General features: G+C 48.7%; 8 protein-coding genes across 8 annotated transcripts; 4 read left to right on the top strand and 4 right to left on the bottom strand.

Moving 5' to 3' along the window:
• Positions 1-3,347: 3,347 nt before the first annotated feature.
• FSST1_012145 (P-loop containing nucleoside triphosphate hydrolase protein) lies at positions 3,348-6,590 on the top strand (the record flags this gene model as incomplete). Its single annotated transcript, XM_083235344.1, has 3 exons — positions 3,348-3,772; positions 3,830-4,280; positions 4,329-6,590. 3 exons carry the CDS (start codon positions 3,348-3,350, stop codon positions 6,588-6,590), a joined length of 3,138 nt encoding a protein of 1,045 aa, XP_083081841.1.
• A 402-nt stretch (positions 6,591-6,992) lies between these two features.
• Positions 6,993-11,069, bottom strand: FSST1_012144 (DNA cytosine methyltransferase; the record flags this gene model as incomplete). Its single annotated transcript, XM_083235343.1, has 2 exons — positions 6,993-11,012; positions 11,064-11,069. 2 exons carry the CDS (start codon positions 11,067-11,069, stop codon positions 6,993-6,995), a joined length of 4,026 nt encoding a protein of 1,341 aa, XP_083081840.1.
• Positions 11,070-11,914: 845 nt separating this feature from the next.
• FSST1_012143 (DNA replication regulator SLD2) lies at positions 11,915-13,318 on the bottom strand (the record flags this gene model as incomplete). The annotated part of the gene is made up of 2 exons (XM_083235342.1): positions 11,915-13,114; positions 13,160-13,318. 2 exons carry the CDS (start codon positions 13,316-13,318, stop codon positions 11,915-11,917), a joined length of 1,359 nt encoding a protein of 452 aa, XP_083081839.1.
• Positions 13,319-13,728: 410 nt separating this feature from the next.
• Positions 13,729-14,820, top strand: FSST1_012142 (uncharacterized protein; the record flags this gene model as incomplete). Its single annotated transcript, XM_083235341.1, has 1 exon — positions 13,729-14,820. The coding sequence occupies one exon, from the start codon at positions 13,729-13,731 to the stop codon at positions 14,818-14,820; it is 1,092 nt and encodes a 363-aa protein (XP_083081838.1).
• Positions 14,821-15,184: 364 nt separating this feature from the next.
• Positions 15,185-15,847, top strand: FSST1_012141 (thioredoxin-like protein; the record flags this gene model as incomplete). The annotated part of the gene is made up of 1 exon (XM_083235340.1): positions 15,185-15,847. The coding sequence occupies one exon, from the start codon at positions 15,185-15,187 to the stop codon at positions 15,845-15,847; it is 663 nt and encodes a 220-aa protein (XP_083081837.1).
• A 95-nt stretch (positions 15,848-15,942) lies between these two features.
• On the bottom strand, positions 15,943-16,735 carry FSST1_012140 (DASH complex subunit Spc34; the record flags this gene model as incomplete). The annotated part of the gene is made up of 2 exons (XM_083235339.1): positions 15,943-16,618; positions 16,671-16,735. The coding sequence occupies 2 exons, from the start codon at positions 16,733-16,735 to the stop codon at positions 15,943-15,945; spliced, it is 741 nt and encodes a 246-aa protein (XP_083081836.1).
• A 1,401-nt stretch (positions 16,736-18,136) lies between these two features.
• Positions 18,137-19,282, bottom strand: FSST1_012139 (uncharacterized protein; the record flags this gene model as incomplete). Its single annotated transcript, XM_083235338.1, has 1 exon — positions 18,137-19,282. The coding sequence occupies one exon, from the start codon at positions 19,280-19,282 to the stop codon at positions 18,137-18,139; it is 1,146 nt and encodes a 381-aa protein (XP_083081835.1).
• A 4,583-nt stretch (positions 19,283-23,865) lies between these two features.
• FSST1_012138 (CENP-Q, a CENPA-CAD centromere complex subunit-domain-containing protein) lies at positions 23,866-25,865 on the top strand (the record flags this gene model as incomplete). Its single annotated transcript, XM_083235337.1, has 3 exons — positions 23,866-23,868; positions 23,933-25,621; positions 25,680-25,865. 3 exons carry the CDS (start codon positions 23,866-23,868, stop codon positions 25,863-25,865), a joined length of 1,878 nt encoding a protein of 625 aa, XP_083081834.1.
• Between the last annotated feature and the right edge of the window lie 264 nt (positions 25,866-26,129).

Raw genomic sequence — 26,129 nt, 5'->3', positions numbered from 1 at the left:
CCAATTCTTGCCGTTGGCGCAGCAGTGAGTCCAGATGAGGATGGGCGTCTTGAATGGGTGAGTACACACGTCTCGAATCGATCTAAACGGTCGTCGATCAAACAAATATAGGGGTGCATAGAATGACGATATTAGAAATTTCTTCAAAGCAAAACCTGGAACATCTCACTCACTTGCAAATAACATCTTGACGATATCACCAGATCACATATTGCGTTACAGGTGATGCTATAAGTCAGGCACTTGTATTAATTAAGTTCTTTGATCGGAAAGTTATGAGGTTGCCACTCAAGAACAACTCTTTCTGACATTGAACTCGGGGAGAGTGAACATATATGTATATCGAAATGGCTGAATGGCTCCTACCCTGACATCATTTCTGAGCGATGTGCAATGAGGCTTGATCCAGTTGCGTCAGTCATTTATGATATTTCACAAAACGAGCAACCAAGTCTTGATGAGGCTGGAGGTCCATAACTCAGCCAATATTTCCGGAACTGCGCGGAGCGTCTCCGGCATTGGGAACTACGTAGTTGTCAAGAACGACGATCAAAGGTGTCAGGGTCACGGGATTAAAGGGATATGGCCATCAGAGACAAGACAAGCAGTGAGTGTTTTATCAAAAGATACGTTTATGGGGTTGCTAGGTCAGTGGGTCGACAGGAGATATTGCCATCCTGTTCGTCCTTCGGTCAGTCACGGTATAGGCAGAACTATTGAAAAGTTCCTTTGATCAGCCCTATCAGGAGCCGCAAACCTTGAGTTCCGTGTGAAATTAGTTGACATTGGTTCGAGGACGGTACCTATTAGTTCAGGACCGGTGCTGAATTGGAGGCCATCTTTATTGTTAGCCTAAGCTTGGCCTTGACTACGTATTGGCAAACTCCCGGAACGTTTCAACCGTGGTGAAACCTTGACTTGTTCCGATAACGGATCATGGATAGTTGTTGTCGACATTTGAGAGAAGGGAGAAGAATGTATGCAATATGTATCCATGGGAATGGAATTTTTGTGGTCGTTCATCACAATCACTCTCGTCAACAAAAGATCGCTGCTCCAAATGAGAGAATGAGATACATTGGACTTGATATTGAGATGATCGAAATACACTGTTTAGAGACATCGTCTGTGAAGCCCTTGACTATCTGCCTACCTATCTAGACAATACTTGTTCAGTATGTTAACACAGGTATCGACTATTGGGAAGCATGGCAAAAATCGACAAGTCTAGGGTAGGCCACAGCCACAGAGTATACACGTAGGTCGTACATTTATTGGAGGATTTCTAGGATTGGGTACCCCGTAAAAAGACCCTGTTGATCATGTCCGGTGCTTGAGTATTTAGCCCCAGTAGATAAACAAGGTCAGCCTTTGATTAGGTACCCGCGGGGTTGTGTGGATAAAGCGAACAGCGGACTGAAATTGAAACCCTGGTGATGTTTTATCCGTTTGACTACGGCTCAATTCGAGGCACTAACATGATGATAATGAGTACCAATATTTGAGCACAAATTGAGACTTATTCATTGTGTGATAGAGAAACCACTGCCCAGCGGTGTACTTGCAGCAAGAGACCGCCTCACTCTTGTCAGCCGCTGTGCTGACTTGTTCCCGATAAGTTACACGTCGATTCCAGTGACTATCAGCTGAGTTGACAATTTTCATGCCCGTCGTCCCCTCCATTCGGCCACCACAGGATGGGGCGTTTTGGAGGTAACATATACAAAAACCCAGATTTATATGCTAGTATTATCTTATTATTACCTGTCGTCGTTTCGTTTCACAATCTGTCTACATGAGCCCATCCTATCTCGGTTTGCCATTCCCTCAACAAATGCTACTTGCTGCCTGTTCGGTTGCCTTTGAGGCCCCGCCACTGACCACGGCAAGGCGAACCATGGACAGGTCTCCACAGTCATCGCCTAAATTCTGGCGCATACAGTGGGTTATCGCCGCTATCTAACCATGGACTGTTTGGCTGCCCGGCTTTCAGCGGCCGGTGGACCCTAACCCCCCCCCCCCCCCCCCCGCGGGATGCAGCTCGGCAGCGATGGGTCGGATCTGTGTTGGCACGTTGAATGAAATGATTGGTCGTTGATTCGCGTTTCAATTCAGCCTTGTCAAGTTGATAACATGGACGATAACGCCTTGAAGAGAGTGACTCGACGGATAAGCGAAGTATTGACGGTAATCTGTATCAGAATACGAATAAATTTCAGCAGAAGATGGCTGATTTGTTGAGTAGAGTTTTAGATTGCACGAGATATGAGCAAAGAGCAACAAACCACTTTCTAGCAACCACACCTGTTAGACTCCTAACAGCCCCATCAAAGACCCCTTGTTCAACCTCAACCCGTCAATGGCAAGCTACCTAGTACATACCTGTCTTGTAATGCGCGAAACCAAGCTTTTGCAGACAACAGCAGCCAATTAACTGACTGTACAATTTTCGAGGCACTCCATAGACTACTCATTCCTCATCCAATGTGCCATTGTCCCGTGGCAGTGCATGAGGCAACCTCTCTGTTGCAGGCAGACTGGCAGAGTAGTAGAGAGCTAGGCGGCCTGGCCTAACTGAGTGGCAGCTAGAGTTAGTTGACTTACTAGACTACTGACTTAATTTCTAGTCTAGTCGACCGCGGGTGACTGTTTATCATATTTCGAGTTCAGGGTCGTCGTAGTACTGAAACGTCAGCATGTGCACGATCAACAAGACACAATAATGTTGGTGATGGGATGCCTAGGGGCTGTAAGGAATTTATGACTACATATCTAGTATCCAAAAGAATCCCAGTATCATCAGCCATGATGGATACCCATGCATTGTCCTATCGCTTACCCTTACCTACCCCAACCTCTTAAGGCAGTGAACCTGGAAGGCATCCATGGCACTTACTAACGTAGACCCCGTCTTACTGTGCTGTACGAGCCATTGGCTGCCTGCAGTCAGTCAACCTCAAACAACTACCTAAGCAGGCAGCTGCCAGCTACTGTTCCTTCTCCTCAGCCTTACTTTGAACCTCTTCTTCTTTTCAAACCATTTCCCTCCCTTCGACTTTTCTAACATAACACAAGTTTTCATAGCTTCCTCTTCTTCGGCGTGCATTATCTCTCGACCGCCCCCCACTTCTCTCTCTCTCTCTCTCTCTCTTTCCGCTGTATCTCGTATCGCTTGCATCGTCGCACCCGATCTCCTCGTCCATCCCACCCATCCCCACCCCCGCTCCGGCTTCCGTATCCCCATCGCCGGATCTCTACCTACATTACAGTGCTGGCTCACCAGCGCTTCACCCACTTTGGGCCTTATAGCTTTATCTTAGAGCAAACATATCATCTCCAATGCAATGATGGAGTTTGAATCAACAGATATCAACTTTTCCGTCTCTTGGCTCCTGGGCCTCAAGCCCAAATCCACGTATCCTGTATGGGCACGAGAATTTATGACAGATGAACCCCGTTTCCTTGTGAGCCGCCTTCTCGGCCTGCTTCCAAGTCGCAAGCCCCGCCGCCGGTTGAGAAGGAGGCGTTGCCGTTCCAAGCTTGTAATTTCTTCCACAGAGCCGACCGTGGAGGATGATCAAGATGCTGTGGATGAGAACATGGATATCTTTGGCCTTGGAAAGTTGTATGGCGACATTCCTTACGAAACTGAAGATGAATCCGATTCTGAGTCTGAGGATGCACCTGTGGTGGAAGAGGAGCCTCCCGTGTTAGCAGAGCCAGAATTCCTCAGGCTTTGCAAAAATATGGAAGAGCTCCTCGACGAGATAGAGTAAGATGAACATGTACTCACTAATTTATCCTAGAAGTATTCACTAACTTTATATAGAAGGGCTCATCTCGAAGAGAACGACGACTCTGACAACGAATCGATTGACGGCCTAGAACCCGAAGACTGCGAAGACGAATCCCCGTCGAGACTTGAATGGCTGCGACAGAAGAAGGTAGAAAAAGCAGAAAACAAATACCTGGACCGAATCATGTCTTTGTCGGGCCTGGAGGAAGCCAAGGCTTTCTTCCTACAGACAAAAGCCAGAGTCAAGGCCGCCCAAAGACGTGAAACCGACTTGAACAAGGAAAACTTTGATGTGATTTTCATGGGCAACGAGGGCACTGGCAAGACGATGTTGTCCCGCCTCTATGCTAAATACCTTACATCTCTCGGGGTTGTTAAGAAATCTGGCGTCTTCACAGGTATCAACCGATTCTCGGCATACAACTTGTCCAAAACATCCACCTTGGCCACAATCCACAACACCTGCAATGCATGTGGCGGCTGCGTAAGTGGGACCATCTTCACAGGACGAACATATCACTGACTTCCTTAGATTGCCATCATTGACCACGCCCATCTCATGAACGGCGATGACAGCAACCTGTGGAGTCTTTATGTTAGATCCCAAGATCTACCCGGCAAAGTAGTATTGATTTTCTCTGGCAACGGCGAATGGGGTCTATCAGACCTGGTGGGTTATAGCGCCGAAGTTTCGAGTCACTTTCCCGTTCTAAAGTTGCCGAATTACACTGCCCACGAGCTACAAATGGTTTTCCATGGCATGATGCGGAAATGGTTCAAGAACAGGATGGAAGTCGAGGGTGGTTATGACGGTCTTTATGTCAAGATCCTGATCCGAAGAATTATGTCAGACGCTAAAGATAAGACTTTCGGCAACATCTGGCCAGTCAAGAAAGCATTCCTCGAAGCATGCAGACGACAACTCGAACGTTTCATACAAGCCAGGAAGACAGGGAATTATCTTGACGATTACACGATGACAAAAGAAGACATATTGGGCAACAGACCATCGCTTGGTCCCGAAAAGAGCCCTGCCTGGAAGGAACTTCAAGAACTTGTCGGTCTGGACGACGTGAAAGAATCTATTCTCTCTGTCGTGAACCAAGTAAACCAAAACTTCATCAGAGAGATGCGCGGTGATGATCCCTTACACGTTTCCCCCAACCGTGTTTTCTTGGGACCCCCTGGCACTGGCAAGACTACAGTTGCAAAACTTTATGGTAAAGTCCTAGCAGACTTTGGACTTCTATCAAAGGGTGATGTTATCACCAAGACTCCAGCCGATCTCTTGGACCGCTATATTGGAGGGTCTGAAAATAACACCAAAGAGGCGTTGCGAGAAGCTAAGGGAAATGTCTTGATCATTGACGATGCCCATATGCTTGACCCTGGTACGAATGGTAGCAGCGGTAGCTCTAAGAACGGCGACTTCAGAGGTGCTATCATCGACACCATTGTGGCTGAGGTTACTGGTGCCGCTGGAGAGGACCGGTGCGTCATCCTCTGCGGATACCCAGAGCAGATGAAGGAGATGTATGCAAACACAAACCCTGGTTTGGCACGAAGATTTCCCCTGGATGCAGCATTTGTTTTCGAAAACTTCAGCGAGGAGACATTGGGCAAAGTATTGGACCTCAAGTTGGCAAAGGAGAAGCTGATCACCACCGAAAAGGCGCAAGAAGTTGCCATGGAGGTCTTGAAGCGAGCTTCTGTTCGACCAAACTTTGGCAATGGAGGCGAGGTGGACAACCTGCTGTCCAAAGCCATTTTGGCCCGATCTCGTCGCATTGCTAAAGAGAGAAAGTCTGATGATGAAGATCTCGATGCTGTTCCTCTGGAACCTCAGGACTTTGATGCCGACTATGATCGCTTGTCGCACGCTGTGAAAAACACTCGTGCACTGTTTGACGAGTTTGTCGGGTTCGAAGAGATCATTTCCAAGTTTGAATCGTATCAGTACATGGTACAAGGTATGCGAATGCGCAATGTTGACCCACGGCCGTACGTGCCGTTTACCTATGTCTTCAAGGGACCTCCAGGAACTGGAAAGACGTCAACCGCACGAAAACTCGGTGAAATCTTTTATAACATGGGCTTGCTTGCCGCACCTGATGTTATAGATGCCTCGGCATCGCAGCTTATCGGCGAGTATTGCGGTCAAACTGGTCCCAAGACTCGCCGTCTGCTTGAATCCGCTCTTGGCAAAGTGCTTTTTATCGACGAGGCCTACAGGCTCAATGGTAGTCGCGGATCATTCGCTGAAGAGGCGGTCAGCGAGCTGGTGGATGCAGTGACAAAGCCACAGTTTGCTCGCAAGCTTATCATCGTTCTGGCAGGGTATGAAGAGGACATGGACCGACTTCTACGCAGCAACCAAGGAATCAAAAGCCGATTTGCCACCGAATTCACTTTCCGTCCTATGCGGACCGAACAGTGCATTGAGCAACTCAGACAGGTTGTTGGAAAAGTGGGCATTACTATCCAGTCAACGCCCGAGATGGAGACGAGTATTCGGACGTCTCTATTCTCCCTTCTGCAACGTTTGAGTAATGATAAGGGATGGGCTAGTGGCCGCAGTATTGAAACCCTCGGCGAACGACTGATTGGCCAGATCTTCAAAGAGTGTGCTATGAATAACTATACCGGAAAAGACTTGTTCGTAACAGGTCGCCAGTTGGTGACTATACTTGGGAAAGCATCTGGTGTCCCGTATGCCAGCATTAGGATGCCTGGAGTCCAGACTCCCATGGGTGCTAAGGTGATGACGCTCAAGGACCTCGAGACCTCGGAGTAAAGGGGACCGGATTACTGGCAGGAGAGCTACGTGAAGTGACGTATGCTGTTCTAAGCATCTACGTTGTGTTTAACTGTTATTTTGGGATAAGAAGATGCATCATGGGTATCAAAATCATCAGCGTAAGGCTGTTTTGGAGTTCTAGGGCTTTGTCTTTCCCTTGCGATAGCCTTCAAGTAACTAGCGATTTGGTTATGATGACGTTAATGACATTCTATTTTGCAAAAAAAATAGTTCCTGGGTATCGTGTGAACCGAACCAGCTAATTAACAAATACTCTGCCTGTACAAAGAACTCCTCCAGTTTTCCCATCACCGGCAAAATTGGTAATAGTAATATAGTATTAGTTACATAACCAAAGCCACCGTCTTTGATCCCTGTCTGGCATTGATTGTTAAAAAACTACTCGTCTGTCATGGCATGCCGCAGCCGACTCGGTCTGGTATGGCTGGAGGCCACGGATGTCCCTCTGCTAGGCGAGTCATCTTTCTCAGACTTTGGTGACTTTGACACGCGTACTTCGATGGCGACAGAACTGCGTTTCGATATTGGTGAAGGAGTAGGGCTATACGCTGATGTGGCTTGGCTTATGCGAGGTTGACTTCGTGATTTGCGCGAATGGAAACGTTTCTTGTCAGGAAATGTCGACTCAGAAACCAGCTCATCAACGTTTACGGATGGCGAGGCTTCAACGCCCATACGGACTGGCACCCTGGAAGAGCTCTTGATAGCAGAAGTAACATCAATATCGCTTTCAGTATGATGCTCATCTGCAAGGCTTTGAGCCCAAGCCTCGCGAAACATAGTGCCTAGGCTGACAGCCACCTCTCGCGCAACACTATTTCCAACAATCCTCCATTGATCCGGCGGGTTACCTAGTAAGACCTCATGATCGCGGAAACCTTGTGCTCGGCGCGCCTCCATAATGGTCAGAACACGGTTCTCAGACCAGTGTAGCGCTCGACCATTCTTAGCGTCATCAGGGCTTTGACTTGTCACGATCGTCTCGATAAGACGGTCGGGGCGCTGTCGGCCATATGCTTTGGAAGCAGGGGCCACCCGATGCAGTGACTTTTGACCTTCCTCGGGGAAGTTGAGACGTTCGGAAGGCGTGAGAACGCCTGAGCCAGCCTTCTTGCAGTCCAGGCCGAACCATGCCTGAGCAAAATTCATCCCCCAGGGTCGAGTGGGGATGAGACTGATCCTAGAACGAACATTGCTTGTCATACCAATGGACACGCGATGATCGGGATATGGTACGCATATATCCGGTTTGGAGTCATAGACTGGGGGAAGGCTGGCGGTTGCAGCACGAGCAGAGACAAAATCGAAGGGTGTAGCAACGGGTATGATTCGCTCCGCCATGGAGCCACCAGTTGGGGTACTCCCAATCCCATATTTCTGAGTATGCTGTGGATAGGCGTGCGTGATATGCGGTCGCTGAGGAAGATGGTGACCTGGTGCGGCAAAAACAACAAAAACCCGAGAGCGGCGCTGAGCGGAGCCGCAGGACGAAGCATCAAGGAAGAAGAACTGTGTTTGGTACCCAAGTCCCACAATTGCGCAGATAAGTTGGCTGAACACGTCCTGATCGCGATTGAGTTTGCTGTGGATGATGCCGGGGACATTCTCGAGGAGACCATAACGGGGTCGATATAGGTCGATGAACGAGCCGAAAGCCGCGACGAGGGATTGGTTCTTTCGTTGTGCGACTGTGGTTTTGTCGTTTGTCAAGAGAGAAAAGCCTGGACAAGGACTGCCGCCAGAGATGAAATCAACGTCTCCAATCGGAGGAACGTTCTCTGTGAACTTGCCTTGAATGGCGAAACGTTGCATATCGTCGATCGAGCCTAAGAATGGGTGTACCGCACCAGGACCCGAAGTGTTAGCCATGTAGGTGTGCAAGGCTTTTCCGTCATAGTCGTTTGCCCACCGCATCTCGATACCACCTCCGTCTTCGAGGCCACGACCAAAGTTTCCGCCTCCGCAGAAAAGATCGAGTCCACGCAACTTTTGCAGCGGCTCGGACGGATCAAATCCTTGACGAAGTGAGGAAGGCAATGCCTCGAGAGGCAAATATGACTTTGCAGCAGTCTCTTCGTCAACGACTTCTTCGTGCGTAATGTAGAAGAAGTTGCCCACACCATCCCGATCATAGGGCGTTGGTATCTTTTCTTGACCTTGAAAGAAACGGACGTAACAGGACTCAAGAATGCGTCGGCTCTTTACCTCGATGAGGTTCTCACTATACACCAGCTCATTCGGTCGAGCATTTGATACCTGGGGGTCAACTTGATGTCTCCGCAGGAGCCGTCGGAATCTGTAGATACCAATACCATCCTCTTCATAAAAGGTTATGAACTCGCAAGGCTCGGACCGACCGCTCGCCTTATCGAGCATGACGAGCCGAGTCTCGCCGGGCTGATAAAGCGGCACCTGGGGAGTTATGCGCTGATGTGAGCAATTTAGATGGTCTTTTTCGAAGGTTATCCATTTCCGCTCAGTAACGGCATAGGTCTGGCGACAAAAGAACTCCGCTTTGGTGGTTGATGTTCCTCCAAACTCAACCTCGTGAACACCCATGATTTCATCTTCAGAAATCTTGGAACGCTCATCGCAAGAGCAATGGTCGGAGAGGAATAGTTCGTTATTCCACGGGTACTTCATTAAAGCACAGAGGGTATCGACAGGCCGATAGTACCAAATCACATCGAAAGTCCGGATGCCCTTCTTGTTAACGCGCACGCGCTGTACAAGAGCGAGCCAACGATCAACGTCATTGAACCCATGCGAAAGATCACGTCGCCATTTTGTGCCAGAGTCCTCGCCATCCCTCTGCGTCGAAATAGTGTCTCCGGGTTGGATGTCTCGAATTTGCTGTTGACCAGCCGTTGAAATGCTTTTAGCATTCTGGTGAAGAGGCGCCGGAAGCTCCAGGTGTCGCTTCTGTATCAGTTCATTCCGCAGCAACTCCGTCTCATCGCTTAGTGACATTGCTTCGAGGCGATCACCGAAAGGTAGATGGTTGAAACAATCATGGATGTACTGAGTGACGATTGTTGCGGGAACGCCTTTGTCGTTTTTTCCTTGGTCGCAATCTACTTGATCTGCGGGCGACGCCGTCCGACTCGTAGACCTGGATGACTTCAAGCGTGCCTCCTTGCCGCTCTCTTTGCTCTTTGGAAAGTGCTCATACCGTCGGAACTCCCATATCTCAGCCCACAAGGTGTGGTGGTAGGTTCCAGCGTCACCTAGGACGCCGATAGCTTCCTTGTGTAAAAAGGCTAAGTTCGCGACAATAGAGGTTCGAAAGTCGGCACTTGGATGCTGCTCTCTCCATGATACAAAGACAGGATCTGTATGGTGCGTCTTGGCCAACCAATTGCTGAAATTTGAACGGAAATGGAAGATTGTGACATCATTTTCGCTTTCTCCCATCACCTTAAGATAGTCAACAAAGTGTTTGGCGAGATCGGCAACCCATAGAAATGGGTCGAAGAAACGACGGTACTCTTTGGCAGGACGGTTTAGTCTATAGTAGATGTCTTTCTTGAGGTTCATAGTCGACTGAACCCATATTTGATCGCGTACAGTGTGCTTGGATAGAGCGCCGTAATCGCCAATGGGCAAAGCTCGTATGGGTACATGCCGGACAAAGAAAGCCACGTCTCCTACACTCAGCTTCCCGTCGAAGAACATTTTGCTGTAACCTGTCTTTGTCTCCAGATGATGAAGTGGGCACATCTCCTGTTCATATTGTTTGCGCTCGCAGTAAACGGCAAAGTCATTGAGCTCAAACTCAACGAAGTCATCGGCATCTTCATCATCCTGTTTTGTTGCCTCCAGGAGCTGACTGACGACCTTGTGTTCCTCGTCGATTGGCACGCTGGGCTCAAAAGGTTCGTAGAAAGACAGCGGGATTAGGAATGAAGCCTCCGGAATCTCAACTCTGACAGAGCTGCTCAAAGGAAGGTCCGGTGTGTCGACCTTGACCGCGGTGCCATCCTCTTGTTCCAACGACTCAGCTGTGGCACCGGCTTGGTCGACTGCGAGCCCAAAATCTTCTTCCATTGGCATCTCTGGCTCAATAGCATCGAGCATTTCGACATCTATGCCCTCGAAAAGGTCCCCGGGACCCGAGTCATAATTGGGCGGACTCGGAGCAGGCGATATTGAGGATAAATCGACCTGTTCCATCACGCTCATGCGGTCTTCCTTCTCATCCTCCGTCTCACCAAACTTGGTCCACATCTTAGGCGTCTCATGGTCGATGCTGGTGTGCGGTTCTTGTGGAGCAAAGGCGTCTTCAAAAACTTCATCAAAGCCATCATTTTGATTCGAGGATGTCATCCAGTCGATGTTGGGATTAGCTAACACCTCTGGTGGGACGTCAATCCCATCATCTTCGTCCAGATCGATATGCTGAAAGGGATTAACGACCACAATTCATTGCTACCGGGTTTCACAACTTACCGGCATATCGGACGCCTTGTCCTCTTTTATTGAGTAGACACCATGTATGTGAAAAGCTTGCTTTGAAGGAAAACAAAATTTCAGCAAATCTGATCTAGCTGAACCTGCTCTGTGATAAATAGGCGATTCTAATGAGCCCGGCAGTAACGACTGTTCTTCCTGAAAAAACAAGACTTGAATTTGTATAGTCTATAGAACAAGGGAATGGTGTATAGGTAATGAGAAGAGTCGCAAGTTGTGATTACTGAAAATTGCGACGCGCCCAGCAAATAGCGAGCCAGATGCGCGCGGACCCAAACAATGTAAATTCCGAATTGACGAGAACAAAGAAAGCAAGGGCGTCTTAGGGTTTAACTCTTACAAGAAAATGAAAGAAAGAAATATACGGTGACTCGCGTTTCTTTGTTTGATACTTTAGTGGACAAGTTATAGAGGCAAGGAAGTATTAAGCATTGATTGATTGAATGGCCACCAATCTTGGACTCCCATAGTGACGCATGCATTGGCTGTGGTACCTGCCAGGAGGGACAGCGCTAAGCCTTAAATGGTTAAAACACCCGCATGCCGGAAGCTGAGGCTTCTCCCTGCTGTACATGAAGGAAACTCCTTTTAGAAGCTTGGATACATGTGGCAATCACTTATGAGGACAATCATATATGTGTGTACAATAAACAAACACATAAAAAAACCCCCAAAAGCACATTACATTCTTCTCCAACGCTCATTTATACTAAGTATATAACATAACCACCCATGCATTGCCTCTTCTCATCTGTTGGTATACCCTTTGAACCAGAACGCCATATAATGCATCTCATGATAACTCATGTACCAAATCAAGACTGATCTCGTTACTTTCTTCGGCGGAATCTGCTATTAAAGCCTGGTCCACCCTTGGATCCGTGATTCCTAAGCTTCAGTCTTTGGAAGTTTGCATGTGCTAACTCATTCACCTTTCGTGCTGCTTTCTTGACAGTGCCCTCCTTCTTCTGTGCTGGCTTCTTCTCAGATATCTCATCGAAATCAGATCCGGCATCCTCACCGCCAGCTCGCATTTCATCATTCTCCACATCGCTTTGAGGATTTCCTGCAATATCCTCAGGTCTCTTGACCCGGACTGGACGCATCTTGGCCATTCTTGTTGTTCGCTTCTGGCCCTTCTTCTTGTACACCCTCGTCGGATTGTCTCCCTCCACTGGGCTGTCGTAAGTACCCTCGTCATCAAAACCACCAAGGGGCAGTTGCTGTGCTTCGTTATCGTAGAGCGATATGTCGGCGTCCTTAGGTTTGGACGGGAAAAGTGTCTTTGGTTTCGGTTCACCCGTTCCACCATCCTCAACATCGCGCAATGCATCAAGGTCGTCATCTAGGTTCTCCTCCTCAACCTTCCGTAGACTTGCTACAATTTCGCTGAGACCTCTTGCAAATGGTTTGCGTGGTAGTCGTAAAGGAGCCGGGGCGTCAAAATCGCCGTTCTCGTCCAGAACTGGTAGAGTATTGCGCTTCAAGAATGCTGGCGTGTCAAATTGAAGCTTCGAAACCGAAGAAGGTGTCACAGCATCCTGGTTTTCATTCTTGTTCTTTAATGGAGTCATGAAGTGGTTTAATCGCTGTCGTTTGCTGGATGACATAGGGGTCCGGCCAAGCCGTTCTTCTTCTTCGTCATCCGTTGCTGCTGACCTCTTACTTGGAGTAGCATCAATCTTGCGAGCGGACCCCGTCTTGATCGCAGAATCCTTCCTTGATGGCGTTCCTAATTCTTTCTCTACCAACAAATCGAAAAGTCCAAGTACCTGACCATCCCGTTGAGGTGTAGGGCCAACTGAGGTCACAGACGTGGGACTGAACAGTTTTCGTGATATAGCTGGGGTATTCATGAGCTCCTCATCATGGTGTTGGGTACGATTCTTGGCTGGAGTTTCGATATGCTTGTTCTGTTTTGTAGGCGTTTGTGCTGGCAGACCATCTGATTTTCGCTTTGCGGATTTGGGGGTTTCCTTCGGAGGGATTGGTATTTTGCCTGAGAGAATATCTCGAACCTTGTTGTATTGCTTATATCTCGCAGCTGCCGATTATTAGAAATATGGTTGCTCTACGGGGTCAGGGAACTTGCCGATATCTTTGTTTGCTTTAATATCTCCTCTCCCTGGCTTCTGGCCGTCGTGCGATTTTGCCCATTCTGTTTCCCAAGTTTTTAGGTCGATGCGCAATTGCTGCGATTGATTTTCATATTGGGCTCTCGTCTCTTCATCCATGGCTATGACCTTATTTGAGAGCTTGTGCGAACTTGACTGAAAATGTATGGATAGCAAGGAGTTTGTGTGATCATGAGGAATGCAGACAGTGGAATTGAGTGTCGCGACTAATTTAGCACATAAAACGCGTCAAGACTGCAGTGATTACTATGCAGGACGCGAACCACTCAACGCGAGCCCCACATCCTCATGATAGATACGAACAGGGGGTGGGGGGACAGAATTAAGCTCCAGGCTGTGGCACTACTACCCTTGTAACACCCCCGGGCCACCTCTGGTAATTTCTAGTTCATCCATCATGTATTATTCATCCTCATCACTCCCGAATACCTTTCCTCTCTTGCGTTAGACCACTCACAATCCCATTAAAACCTCAGTGATACTCTGGGCGCCGTATATTCTCAACTCCCATGCAGATTATGGAAGTAGCACAGCCTGCAGACGATCTACAACGCCAAGTCCTTCAAAGCACCCTCGACGAAATCGCGGCCCGGCAAGAAGAAGACGTCACCGACTGCTGCGTCATTTGTCTCGAGAGCATCACCGAAGTATGCGAAGCCATCCCTTGCCATCACCGAAACTTTGACTATATTTGTCTGCTCAGTTGGCTTGAACAGTCACCGAAATGCCCCCTCTGCAAAGCTGTTGTTTCTCAAGTCCGCCACGCTCTGGATGAACCTGTCGCAAAGACCTATATCGTTCCCAAACCTGCTCCGGAACCTGAGAAGCAACGATCCGATCATAGACCATATGCGCCGTCTACTCTTCGTCTTCAACTTCCTCCACGGCGACGTCCTTATGCCCGTCGATCCCGATATGAAACACCCACCCTGAGTGCATCAGATGAGATCGCACGACGGAGAGATATATATCGCCACAACCGATATTCGAAGCACGTAGGGACAAATAGACTGTCCAGATATCGTGAATTGACTCCAGCTGTTTTCTGCGCAGACAGTGAATTAGTATCGCGCGCGCGTATGTGGATCCGACGGGAGCTTCAAGTATTTCCCTTCTTGAGTCCTGATGCCGACGAGACTGAGCCAAGGCCTAGCCCGAATGCCCCCAGGAATTCCGTGGAACAGCGACGAGCAAACAATGCCGAGTTTCTCCTTGAGTACATCATTGCGGTGTTGAAGTCTGTGGACATAATGGGTAGCGTCGGCCAGGCCGAGGAAATGATTTCAGACTATTTGGGAAGAGCCAATACGCAGCTCTTTTTGCACGAGTTGAGAGCTTGGCTCAGAAGTCCATATACGAAGTTGGCGGATTGGGACAGAGCCGTCCAGTACGAGACATCTGTCCCGGACACTCTTGGTGTTGACTCCGAACAAACAGGCAACTCAAGGCAAGACCGACACGAATCTAAATCTAGACATTTGAGCAGTCGGAACGCCCCAAGAGGGCAGGGTGACTATTATCGCCCTGGAGGTCGCTCACAGCGGCCGAGAGAAGTACACAGACACGAGCCATATGCTAGACAGCACAGTGGAGGTTCATAGAGTACAGCATATAGATGGGCTTTGGATATGGATATTATGATACCCGGGGAACAATCTCCATCTGCATGAATAATGAGAAAAAATTAGAAATCAGAAATTTTCTTTCATTGCTGTCTCCTCTCCCTGGACTATGAGTTTGGAGCTTGCTGCGTGTTTAGCGGGCGGAGTTCCGCCTTCTCATTGAAGCCGTATAATTCTGCCTTGGACTTTGCAGATTATTTAAGATGTCCAAGATGCTGCAATTTGGACTCAAAGCAGCTGATCTTGCACTCATAAGTTTCATCACATTCAAGGCTTTTCGTTCTGTATCCTTCATTCATCAAATTACTTACTAAAGGTTCACCACCCTTCCAGCAACATCATCATGCCTATAATCTCTATAAACGTCATCTCAGACCCTGTCTGTCCCTGGTGCTTCATCGGTGCCCTACGTCTCTCTCGTGCCATGACTCTTTATCTTAAAACCGTCTGCTCTAGCGACACGATTTCCACGAAGTGGCACGCCTACCAACTTGACGCTGACACACCCACTCAACCTCTTGTGTCCAAAATAGCATCCAAATGGGGCATTGATCAAGTTCCCACCGTAAAGGCCCGCCTCAACGGCATTGCGAAGAGAGAGGGGCTCGAATTCAACTTTGGCTCAACAATTGGGAACACAAGGGATGCGCATCGGTTGGAGAAGTTGGGGAGGAAGGTCGGATTGGAGATGGAGGTTGCGATGGAGATTATGAGAATGTACTTTCTGCGAGGAGGGGACATAACAAGCAAGGATGATTTGGCTGGTGCGGTCGAGAGGGCTGGTGTTAATAAGGATGAGGCGAGGGGATGGTTGGAAAGTGATGACGGAGGTGAAGAAGTTGATGCCGAGGTTGCTGAGATGCAGAGACTTGGTATTAGAGGTGTTCCGCGATACATCATCAATGATAAGTTCACAATAGATGGGGCAGAGGATGTGGGGGATATTTTGGCAAAGCTGGTTTTGGCGCGAGACGAAGCTCTTGCGCAGGAGTCAGCGGACATGTAATTGCAACTCATACATCACCAGGCTCAGATAAAATAGACACTGTGGAATAAACCATCTTCATATCTCATAAGGGTATCATATCACTGCTCCTCGCCTCACATTCTCATCAACCCCCCCAGATCCTTCTCCATCTGTCTCAATCTCACCTGCAACTCCCTCTTCTTGACCTCCATCTCCTTCGCCTCTTCTTCCTCCCGTCTCAAATCATCCTCGGTCCACACATCACCCTCGTCTTCTTCCTCTTCTTCTTCATCGAAGTAGTCCCGGTGATCAAGACTAGCTAGCTGCTCTGCCTGCTCCTGAACCCGCGCTTCGTAATATGCCGCTGTGTTCTTTCCGTGCGCATATTTGCTCCTCAGTGTAGCAATGCGCTCCCGCGCACCAGGTAATTCGTAGACACCGCAGAGCTTTTCTGCACCGCGAAGGAGGATGTTGACGTCTACGTCGCCTTTGCGATCTGACTCTCCGCGCCGCAATTCCTCATGCATTTGGCCACCCAGGACAGCTGCCACGGCGGTCTGCCGACGAGGATGTGTACCTGTGCGCTGCGGAGGTCCTGTGGTTACCTCGCCCGAAGCTACGTTAAATACAGTCTGGCGTCTGCTCGAGGACTTCTTCTTCTCCGGTTCTGTAGGTTTGAGGGTCGTTGGAGGTGGAGGGGGCGGTGGTACGGAGAAGAGAGCGCGCTCGTGAGGTTCGGTGTCACGAATGATAGATGTGATATCATGATTGGAAAGCAGGGCATTTGTGAAGATTTTTGGCGAAGGGAATCTAGAAGTAAGAGTTTAGTGGCAAAGCAGTCAAATAAGGACTAGCAACTTACGGGAGGTCGTTAATGCCCTGGCAGGAATAGCCAACTTGTTCAAGGTGCGCCGAGATCAACGACATGATGCGAGATGTTTTGGTTACGGTAGAGGAAATAGAAGGTCTCTGGGAGATATCTTCGGTGTAAGACACCAATTTTTATATGTACAAGGCGTCGTCGACAGAGGGAAAGAGCCCTTTCAATATGTATTGAGATGAGTACTAAGGAACGATAGCTTGTATTGATGATGGTGGAGTTTCAAAACAATGGTCGCGGGCATCTCTTATCGATAAGCACTCGACTCGAAGTGACTTACACGCCCTCATGACTTGTCCATACGATTGAAATAACATGACTTGATTATTTACAAGTGAGATTAAACAGTCGTCCGCTTTCTTGCTAGTTTCATCATGAACACTGATTACAGGCCAGTTCATCGTCTTCAACTTGATAGGTGCTGCTGTATTTACCACCGGTGCGGCTCCCATGGCCCTGGGACCTACCTCAATCGATCATCGCATGAAGAAACCACTTCAAGGCATAGATAGCGTCTCGGATTCTCTCCCGTTCCTGAAGATCTGCTAAGCCATCTCTACCGCTTAGCCTACACAACTGGACTTACTTTCGGTAGCAAGACAGGAGAGACGGGACATACGAGCTAACAACGCTGCTGCTGGGCCCCGGCATCAGGTACCAGAAAAGTTAGCCACCAGGAGCATGAGAGACTAAATTACTATGCCACTTTATGTTATTTAGACTATACTTCTTAGGCCATTTATTTTTGTCGTCTAAAGCTTAGAGGTCGATTCTTCTACTACTAACTAGCCCAGTGATAAAGGTCACCGACATTTCGATTGTGTACATGTCATGATGCATGCATTGAAAGATAATACAGCCGGATGAGAAACCCCGATTTATCCCAATCTCATATTGCTTCAATAATAATCATAAATGCCAAAGGAGGGCTATTAAGCGCTTGCTAGACTTTACTCATTTTCCTCCGCATACATAATCTTTCTTCTGTGTTAAAACAACATCAATCTTATGCTTGCAAGTAACAAAGTAAAAGTCTAAAGGTATCCCAACGAAATCCAATGCGACAATCCCGTATTCGCCTTATTGTGTTAAGCCTCGATGCTATCCGTAGTTCTATGCAAAACATTCAATATCATATCATCCGTCAAATGTTCTCCTCATCTTTTGATGCACGCCTAGCGCATAAACCAACCATGAAGCTTGGCCGAGGCGAAAGCAATCAATGGTCCGGCGTTGCTGAACCCTGGTAGGCTCAGGGGCTGGCTGGTCGGTGCGGGCGGTGTCATGCTCGTGTGTATTGTAAAAAGGTGAGGAGTCGTCGTTGTCGTCGTCGTCTTTAGAGGGACCCCTGGTCACCTCCTATCATCGTAATGTCATTAATGGTGATGCTTATAGTGGCCAGGGCATCTTCAAGATTGGTACAGCTGATATGGTGTCTGAATCGAGCTCTAACTTGAGTCCATCTCCATAATTTCTATGGCCCAATAGGGTAATTCCCTAGCTAAATCTTCATGCGCCACAAGCTCATCCTCACTCGAGTCAGGTTCCTCAAGTTCCTCGATTCGCGCAGGAGGTTGAGGGGGGTCATGGAATAACAGACTCGTTCGGTGCATCTTTCTCCGCATGCGACGTGCGCTAGAGCCGACCTCGTTGGCGTCAAGTCCCTCGCCATCGTCTTCGGAATCGCTGAGTTCGCTGTGTGTTCGTTTACCAAAGCTGCTACCCATGCTCATTCGACGTATCCTCTTAAGTCGCTCTCGGTGCTTAAGGAATATCGCTTCTTCGTCGGGTACACCTTCAGGGTCAGCCCCTGGCTCGGTTTCCGACGTTTCGTTGCTGCAATTGAGGTTTCGGAAATCCTTGACCATAGTTTTGTGTTCTTTTCTATGTCTTGACCTTGACCTTGAGCGACTGCGGTTGGATTCGATCTCAGTGGGCTGTAAGACATCCAGTCCGTCGCAATCGCTATCCATAGGGTCAACATCTTCGAGTGTGAAATTGTGAGCAACTGTCGCAGTAGTTGTAATAGTGATATGAGAAGCCTCGACTTCGTCAATAGCCTCAGACTTTTCCGATTCTGCATGCGAGTCAGATTCAGAAGTGTCCGAATCACTAGAACTATCGGTGTCTTTGTCAAGGTCAACATCAGAGTCATCGATTGGTGATGATACAACTGGGCCGGTAGCATTTCCCATACTACGTATGCTGGGGCTCGCCGACTCATCATCGTCTTCGCTGCTACTATCCTCATCGCTACTGTCGTCGTCGGCCATACCGGACGAGGAAGACGAACGAGGACTTAGCTGCTCAGGCCCTAGCGAAGGTCGATAACTGAATTGATGGCCATCGCCAACTGGCCTAATGTTAGGATCCGAGTCCAAGGGCTGGAAGTAATCGTGAAAGTCAGGTTGGCGCCTTGGTTTTAGACTGGTTTTGCGAGAGAAAGGCGGCGACGTGGTGGGTGTCTCTGGAGGCGAGTTTGGGTCGGCGGTGAGAGGCTCATCCTGGGTTTGTACTTGAGCTTGAAATTGAGCGACGTTGAGGTTTGGCGTCTCGGGGCGCCGCCGAAGGTTGCTGCTCTTTTTCGGCGGCATGGCTGATATGGTGTACATACAAGACCTTGGGATTGAGGTCTAGTAAGAAACGTATATGTGATATGGGACAAGGCAGAACCCAATTGAGCCAAAATAATCTGTGTTCGACCAATCGATAGGGAAACCGTCTGAGCCCGGACCGGAAGTCTTGGGTAAAACTGTCAACACGGCAAGTCGAATCGGTTTTGGAAGATATCTTATCGATCGACGTCGAGCCAAGTATGTATTGGACAGGTGATTTGGTAGGCGTTGATGTGGGGTAAAAGAAACGGATTGAAGTGAGCCGATCCGGAAGTAAAGAGAGTGAAGGTGAGGATGTTCTTGGATCCGACGGTAAGATTGGTGTGAGGGTGGTGTCGGTCAAGACGACAATGCAATGTCTTGACTGGGAGCGAAGAAAGGAGAGGATAAGAGAGAAGAGAAAAAAAATGTAACTGTCGACTACTGCAAGCAAGACAATGCAGACCCAGGCAAGGTATGCAGCGAATAGTGCTGGTTTGGGGCGTGGGTGAGAACGTGGGTGTGAGCGAGAGCGAGAGCTAGAGCCAGAGCTCGAACGTGGGTGTCGTCAAAGGTTGACGTGGGTGTGGTTGTGTTATGCAACAGTGGGTTAGGTAGCCAGACAAGACAAGGTAGAGATGGGATCCAGTACTACGCGGGGCTGCCAGCAGAGCATAAAAGGATGCAATGCACCCAAGTGGTCAAAGGTGGGAATTGAGAGGGGAACGTAGATGGAGTCGATTGGGCCCCTAGGTCAAGTCTGCCTTTGATACGGTGGGGGATTTGGCGATATGCCTCCCTTCTAGGGTCCTCGATAGTGCAGTGTAGGTAGCACAAATGATGATGCCAGCACTGACCCTGCGTTCAGGAAGATCAACTGGCTCGATCAGGGGAAGTCGGAAACAAGAATAGAAGGCTCAAGGAACCCCAAAAGAAGAAGCGGAGGTGAAGACGAATCGTGGGACAGAACAAGCCAAGGCCTGATCTGTTCGCTGGAGTGGTCCCGTCAGGTTCAGGTCTTCGCTTGGTTCAACTTTGGGCCTCAACCCAGTCTATACCGATATTTGAGTTGAACAGCTAGTAGCGGACGGTAATAATACGTAGTAGTAGGGGAAATGTTCGAGGCGATGAAATCAATCAATCAATCAATGCGACTGTCGTCGACGATAAAATGATAACGATAGCGATAGTCAGGGAGTCAGAACCCAAAGGAGAAACCTCCAACACGGAGAAGATGATATGCGACTTGTGTTTGGGGTCATGATAAGTCTTTGTTGTAAAAGATGACAGGATATGTCCTGGAAGAGGGTCAGAGAGCAGATAAAAGAAGACCAGGGAGATCTTCTCGGTCCGCTTATCGCAATATGGATCGAATTGTTGATTCAGTCAGTTGCAGGCCCCTACCGCGATAGCCCAGGCGAGCAATGTGGGCAGTCAAAGCTCTGTCCTGTCTGTGTAGTAGAAGAATCTCACCGCCGAGATTAGTATAGCGTTGATTATCAATCCTGTTTCTGGTTTGCCTTTCACTTGGAACAAAACGTTTCAAGTGAAGATGACAAAAAGAAAAAAGAAAATGAGGGAGAATAAGAGAATAAGGAGGAAGGCGAGAAAAGAACAAGAAAAGAGTCGGGAGGGGCAAAGATAGAAATAAAAAATAAAAACAAAAACAAAAAGTAAGGTGCAGCCCAGCCTAGATGCAATGCAAGTGAGATGGATGAATGGGCAAGAGTCAGGAGGGGTCAAACGTCAAACGAGGTTACTAGGCCGTGCTGCGCTGAATGATTGCTAACCGACTGCTAATGGAACTGAGATGATGATCGAATGCACAACAGAAAGAAACGACTCGATCTATGTCACCAAATGGTACCAGTCTGGTACCGGACAGTACAGCGATGATCGGGCAACCTCACATGTAAGTCGAGCCAGGACCGATCAGCGACAGACCAGACGATGTGCCGAGTCGAATGACGAGTTATAGGAACGGCAGATCAGCAACTGAATTAATTAGTATGAGGCTAGCTAAACTGAACATTAGAGACCTACTGACCTTGGTTCGTCCAAATTAGCCAGCAACAAGGGCGGCCCTGGCATACAAGCCTCAACCGCGGGACAGTCTGCTCTGGTCTAGCACAATAGCGGGTTGAAGTTGACGATCTTCTCTGGAGAAGCGGCTCTTTTTCGTTTGTGCGCAAAAGGACAAAGCAATAGTGGACTGTAGTATGCGTAACGGGGCCGGGTCCGGACTCGGATCGGGTCTGTACAGAAAATTGTAGAGGTTGGGCTGCCGGTCTGTCTTACTCTTCAATCGAGCAGGATGAATATTAATGTTTAATTGGTGAAGCCTTAGTGGCCCAGGTAAGATCTCGCGCCGCAGACATGTTTCTTGGCTTAGATCTGACCGTCTTACACTGGCTGGGTCTGTCAGATGAGAAACCACACACAGACTTGGTTTCCATGCTTTTGCGTTGTTGATGCTCCGGGTAAGACGAAGGGCGAGAATGTCACTCTCGGGTGTTGCAAGATGCCCCGAGAGCAAAATCAGTGTGCTTATAAACTAGAATTATACGTTTCTGTTCTCACGTAGACTCTGGTTCAGGTTTATACAGTTGCCTTTTTGTTCTTTCCTGCACACTGGGGTGCATTCATTGATGTGTATCCAGTTGAGGGCCAAAGCGCAAGCGTTGGATTGACAGATGTCTAAGTTTAAGTAATCAACATGAAATCAACAAGTTAGAAGAGACTCGATTTATAGAATATACCGAGTGATGAGGTCTTGATAAGCCCGTGGCCATATTCAGCTAAAGTTGGATACACTGCTTATACATATCGCACACAACCGACGGCAACTTACCTTAGCCTGCCTTGGCCCTGGAACAGTCTAGTTGATACATTTCACGAACATTGTACTGTAGACACCTGGAGATTATAGTGCTGTAGTTATGATCCACAACCTTAGACACAAGGAACGGCCCGTACTATCCATTTCCGCCTATAGAATATTCATGTGAAAGTCAAAGAGAAGGAATCGATCTTCGCCGAGTCGAATCGAGTCGAGTCCAGCCCTGCACAGTCTAAGTCTAGCCCTGCACAACTAGCGTCGGGTCTCTGCCAACACAGAACAACCTTGAAATGGAAGTTGGATAGTACACCAGAAGAGTCTTTACCGAGTAGAAACACATTTTTTCCTGAATCCCTGTACAAGAATTTGATCCGACAAACATTGCATAAAGTAGTCCCCAAACCGAGTGTGAATACCGCGTTCGAGCCTGACGGGACTGAAATAAAAAGAGCATCGCTTCTTCTAAGCGCCGTCGTGGACCAACAGGACAAGGGGCATCACCGACACGGCACGACTTGGGCAGCAATGCTCAAGAGGTCCAAGTTAGGGTCTCTTTGATCTAATCCACAACGAACCGGCTCTGACCAGGGAAAAAAATCTGACAAGGGACTGCTTGTGTTGGTTGATAGGAACCATGGATTGCTGAGGCTTTTGACACGTTAGTGTGACTCTTACATAGTGCCTACCTTTAATTCTCTCAAGTGTACGGCCATGTCCGGTTTAGCCACGACGAATACCATGACACTTCTGATGAAAAAGCGATAATAGGACGTTTGGTTTGGGATAATTCATCCGATATCAGGCTCTATCTTTCTGGCCTCGGTATGCAAACGCTGATGAGCTGGCAAACATAAAACGCGAATAAGAGACTCGATGCTACACTCAACTTGCATTCACGCAAATGCTCAAAAGCACAATGAATTTTGGGCATGAAGTGAGAAACGTACGATATGTACTGGATAAATACCAAGGTACATGCTTACCTATTTCGCTCATGATGCGAGGTACTTCTAGGACCTTAAAGGTACCAGCTCCGATACCCATTGTTCGGTACCGAGACGCTGCTCGAGGGGGCCTACCATCGTCATGACGCATCCGCGAATTTTGTCTCTGCGAGAAATTGGATCCTCCGAGTTTTTTCCTGCAGAGTTTGACGAAACTGGATTGAGAGTCCAGAGCGTGCCTATCGCAAAAGCACACGTCTGATGGCATCATCGTGTAGCATTGGTGGTAGTCAACCGTCCCAATGAGTGGCATAGTATGCTCATTGTACAGAGAGGCTAAACCTTCGCTTATCGTTTTGACGTTTTGTAGCTGAGACAGCCCGATGAATCGGGACTGTCAAGACAAAGGGTCATGACTGTCGTGTGCGACTTTCTTGGTTTACACCACTGGTCTGTGTATCTGACGACGCTGTGAATGATGTCACTTTAGAAAACCCCTTCATGAGGACAATATGAAAATATCTCTATCCAAAAGCTATTACAGAAAATTTGAACCGTTATGCTAAGTAATTGAAGGGTTTGAATTACGTTTAAACTCAATTTAACATGATGATGATGAAGGAGGCGTAGAATGACAGCCCAGTCCGTGATAAACCACTTCCCGGGCCTTGGACGGAGACGGACGGGACTGCCCCGCAACCCCATTTCAACGCCCCGAGCCGCTGAAACTCAAACTCAGTTAATTGGTGGGCGGCAAAGTCAACAAAACAAACCGTTTCCTTGCACATCTACAACCCACAATGGTAAGTGAAAGCAACACTACATGTTGCCAAACGTTCAAAATAACTAACAGTTATTTCTTATTAGTCTTCGGACCCAAAACCACAAGCGCGCAAGCGTGGTCGGCCCGCAAACGCGTCCAAATCTCCCACCAACAGCGCGTCACAAGATCGTCCCGACGAGTACGAGGCCGATAACGAAGAACCTGTGCTACCGAAGCAACGGGGGCGACCGAAGAAATTAACGCAAGAGGATGCGACAGAAGAGACAGTAGCTCAGGAAGGTAAACCTCGAAAGAAGCGCGGCCGACCATCTCTGGAAGAGAAGAATACGGAAAAGACGGTAGAAGATGCGCCACGACCGAAGAAAAAACGCGGTCGGCCTTCGCTCGAGAGAAATCGGGACAAACAAGAACCAGAGCCCGAAGCAGCGGTGGATGAGGTGCCGCAGAAACGAAAGCGCGGTCGTCCTTCGCTCGGAAAGAACAAAAACAACGATGCGCCTGAGCCTGAGCCTGAACAGGAAGGTGTAGAGGAAGAGGCGCAAGCAAAGAAAAAGCGCAGCCGTGCTAAGAAGCACCAAGAGATTGAAGAACCGGAGCAGCAGGCAGCAGAGAACGAAAAGCAACCGAAGAGAAAACCCGGCCGACCCTCGCACGAAAAGGATCAGAATGATAAAGAGCCTGAGCAAGAAGTGGCAGAAAGTTCTGAGAAGCCACGGCGCAAGAAAAAGACAAAGGGAGACCAAGTAGAACAGCCGGACGAGCAGCAAGAAGAGGAACCTGAACCAGAGCCCGAAGAAGCCCAACCAGCTCATCGCAAAAAGCGCCAACGCAAAGCGCCAGAGCCGGAACCCGAGGAACAAGAGCCAGAGGAAGAGGAACAGCAGGTCACACGGAGCCCACGAAACTCCCTGGACAATGGCAGGGGAGGTGTGAATAAGAAGAGGGGCAAGGCGGATAAGTCCAAGAAGACGGCCCGCGCATCGCAAGAAAACGCAGGGGATCAGCAACCCGATGAACCTACCAAGAAGCGCGGACGACAAAAAGGGGGGAAACCGCCAGCTAAAAGGGCCGACGAACAAGAACCAGAACCCGAACAAGGGCAAGGACAAGACAGCAAGAAGAAGAAGAAGCGCCAGAGCAAGAATGACGCCCCCTCCGATTCAGATGAATCCCTCCCCTCCCCACCAAAACCGTATCTTCACATCGCCCCTTTCAAGCGCACCATTCGCTCCTCTCATATCGCCGCAAAGTGGTCTCCCCTAACTGGATCATCACTCCCTGCAGCAACATCCATCCTTACACTCGCCCAGCGACCCATCCTGCAGCGAACAGCTACCACCCGCAACCGTCGTGACCATGCGACCGCGGCCCTGAACCTCGTTTCCCGCCGTATAGAGCGCAAACTCGACCGCGGTGTCCCCTTCCCACCTGCGTCATCAACGACGAGTACTCGGTGCCGCACAGATGCAGACGGGGGTCGCGCAATGGAGCTTGATTTCGAAGCAGTGCTTGACGGGAAACAGGCGTTGGAGAGACAGCTCCACCCTGGAAAGCATGCGGTGGAGTTGTTGAAGGCCGAAAGGGATAGAATGGAAAAGGAGCTTGAGAATGATTATGAGGTGTTGAGAGGCTTAGAGGCAAATGCGAGAGCGCAGACGAGAGAGCGCAAGGATTTGTTCCGGAAAGCGCATGTTCTGGCACCAACCTCACCACCTAAGAATCAGGGCCATGATACACAATTCGTGGCCAACAAAGAGGAGGGGAGCCTCAAAGTAAGTCCACCATTATCTTTACGTTCTACGCCTTCAAGTGAGATCTAACACCCAATAGGAATTACTCGATACATCCCTCGAACCTCTTGCTCTTCAACTCGCCGGCCACGTTGATAGCATACGTGGAAACTTTCAACAGGCTGAGGGTGTCACGCCGCAACTCAACCGTACAAAGGCAGCGTTACAAGACGTGTTGCAGCAATATTTGGACAGCGATATGTATGAGCAGGTCCTCCTTGGATAAGTGCTCTATTTACGATACGATGTGATGAATTAGGATGTTTGCATTATAAATAGAAGTAAGGCGTTTGGGGATTCGGTTTTGAATGGGTTTGCGTTGCAAATAATAACGCTTTGCCGAGCGACTGTGTTGGGAATACAAATGAAAGATACCTATGAGCAGGAGAAAGCTCTATACACTACTTGTAGCTTGGTTATTGAATATACTCAATGGTCACATTACAAAAGAGTTATGTACACCAAACACATATCCTATTACAAAGTATAT

Source organism: Fusarium sambucinum, chromosome III (genome assembly GCF_050947815.1).
Source record: "Fusarium sambucinum isolate potato_lamoka chromosome III, whole genome shotgun sequence".
NCBI lineage: Eukaryota > Fungi > Ascomycota > Sordariomycetes > Hypocreales > Nectriaceae > Fusarium > Fusarium sambucinum.
Note: the sequence above shows the minus strand (reverse complement) of the source record. Positions and strands in the feature narration are given on the sequence as shown.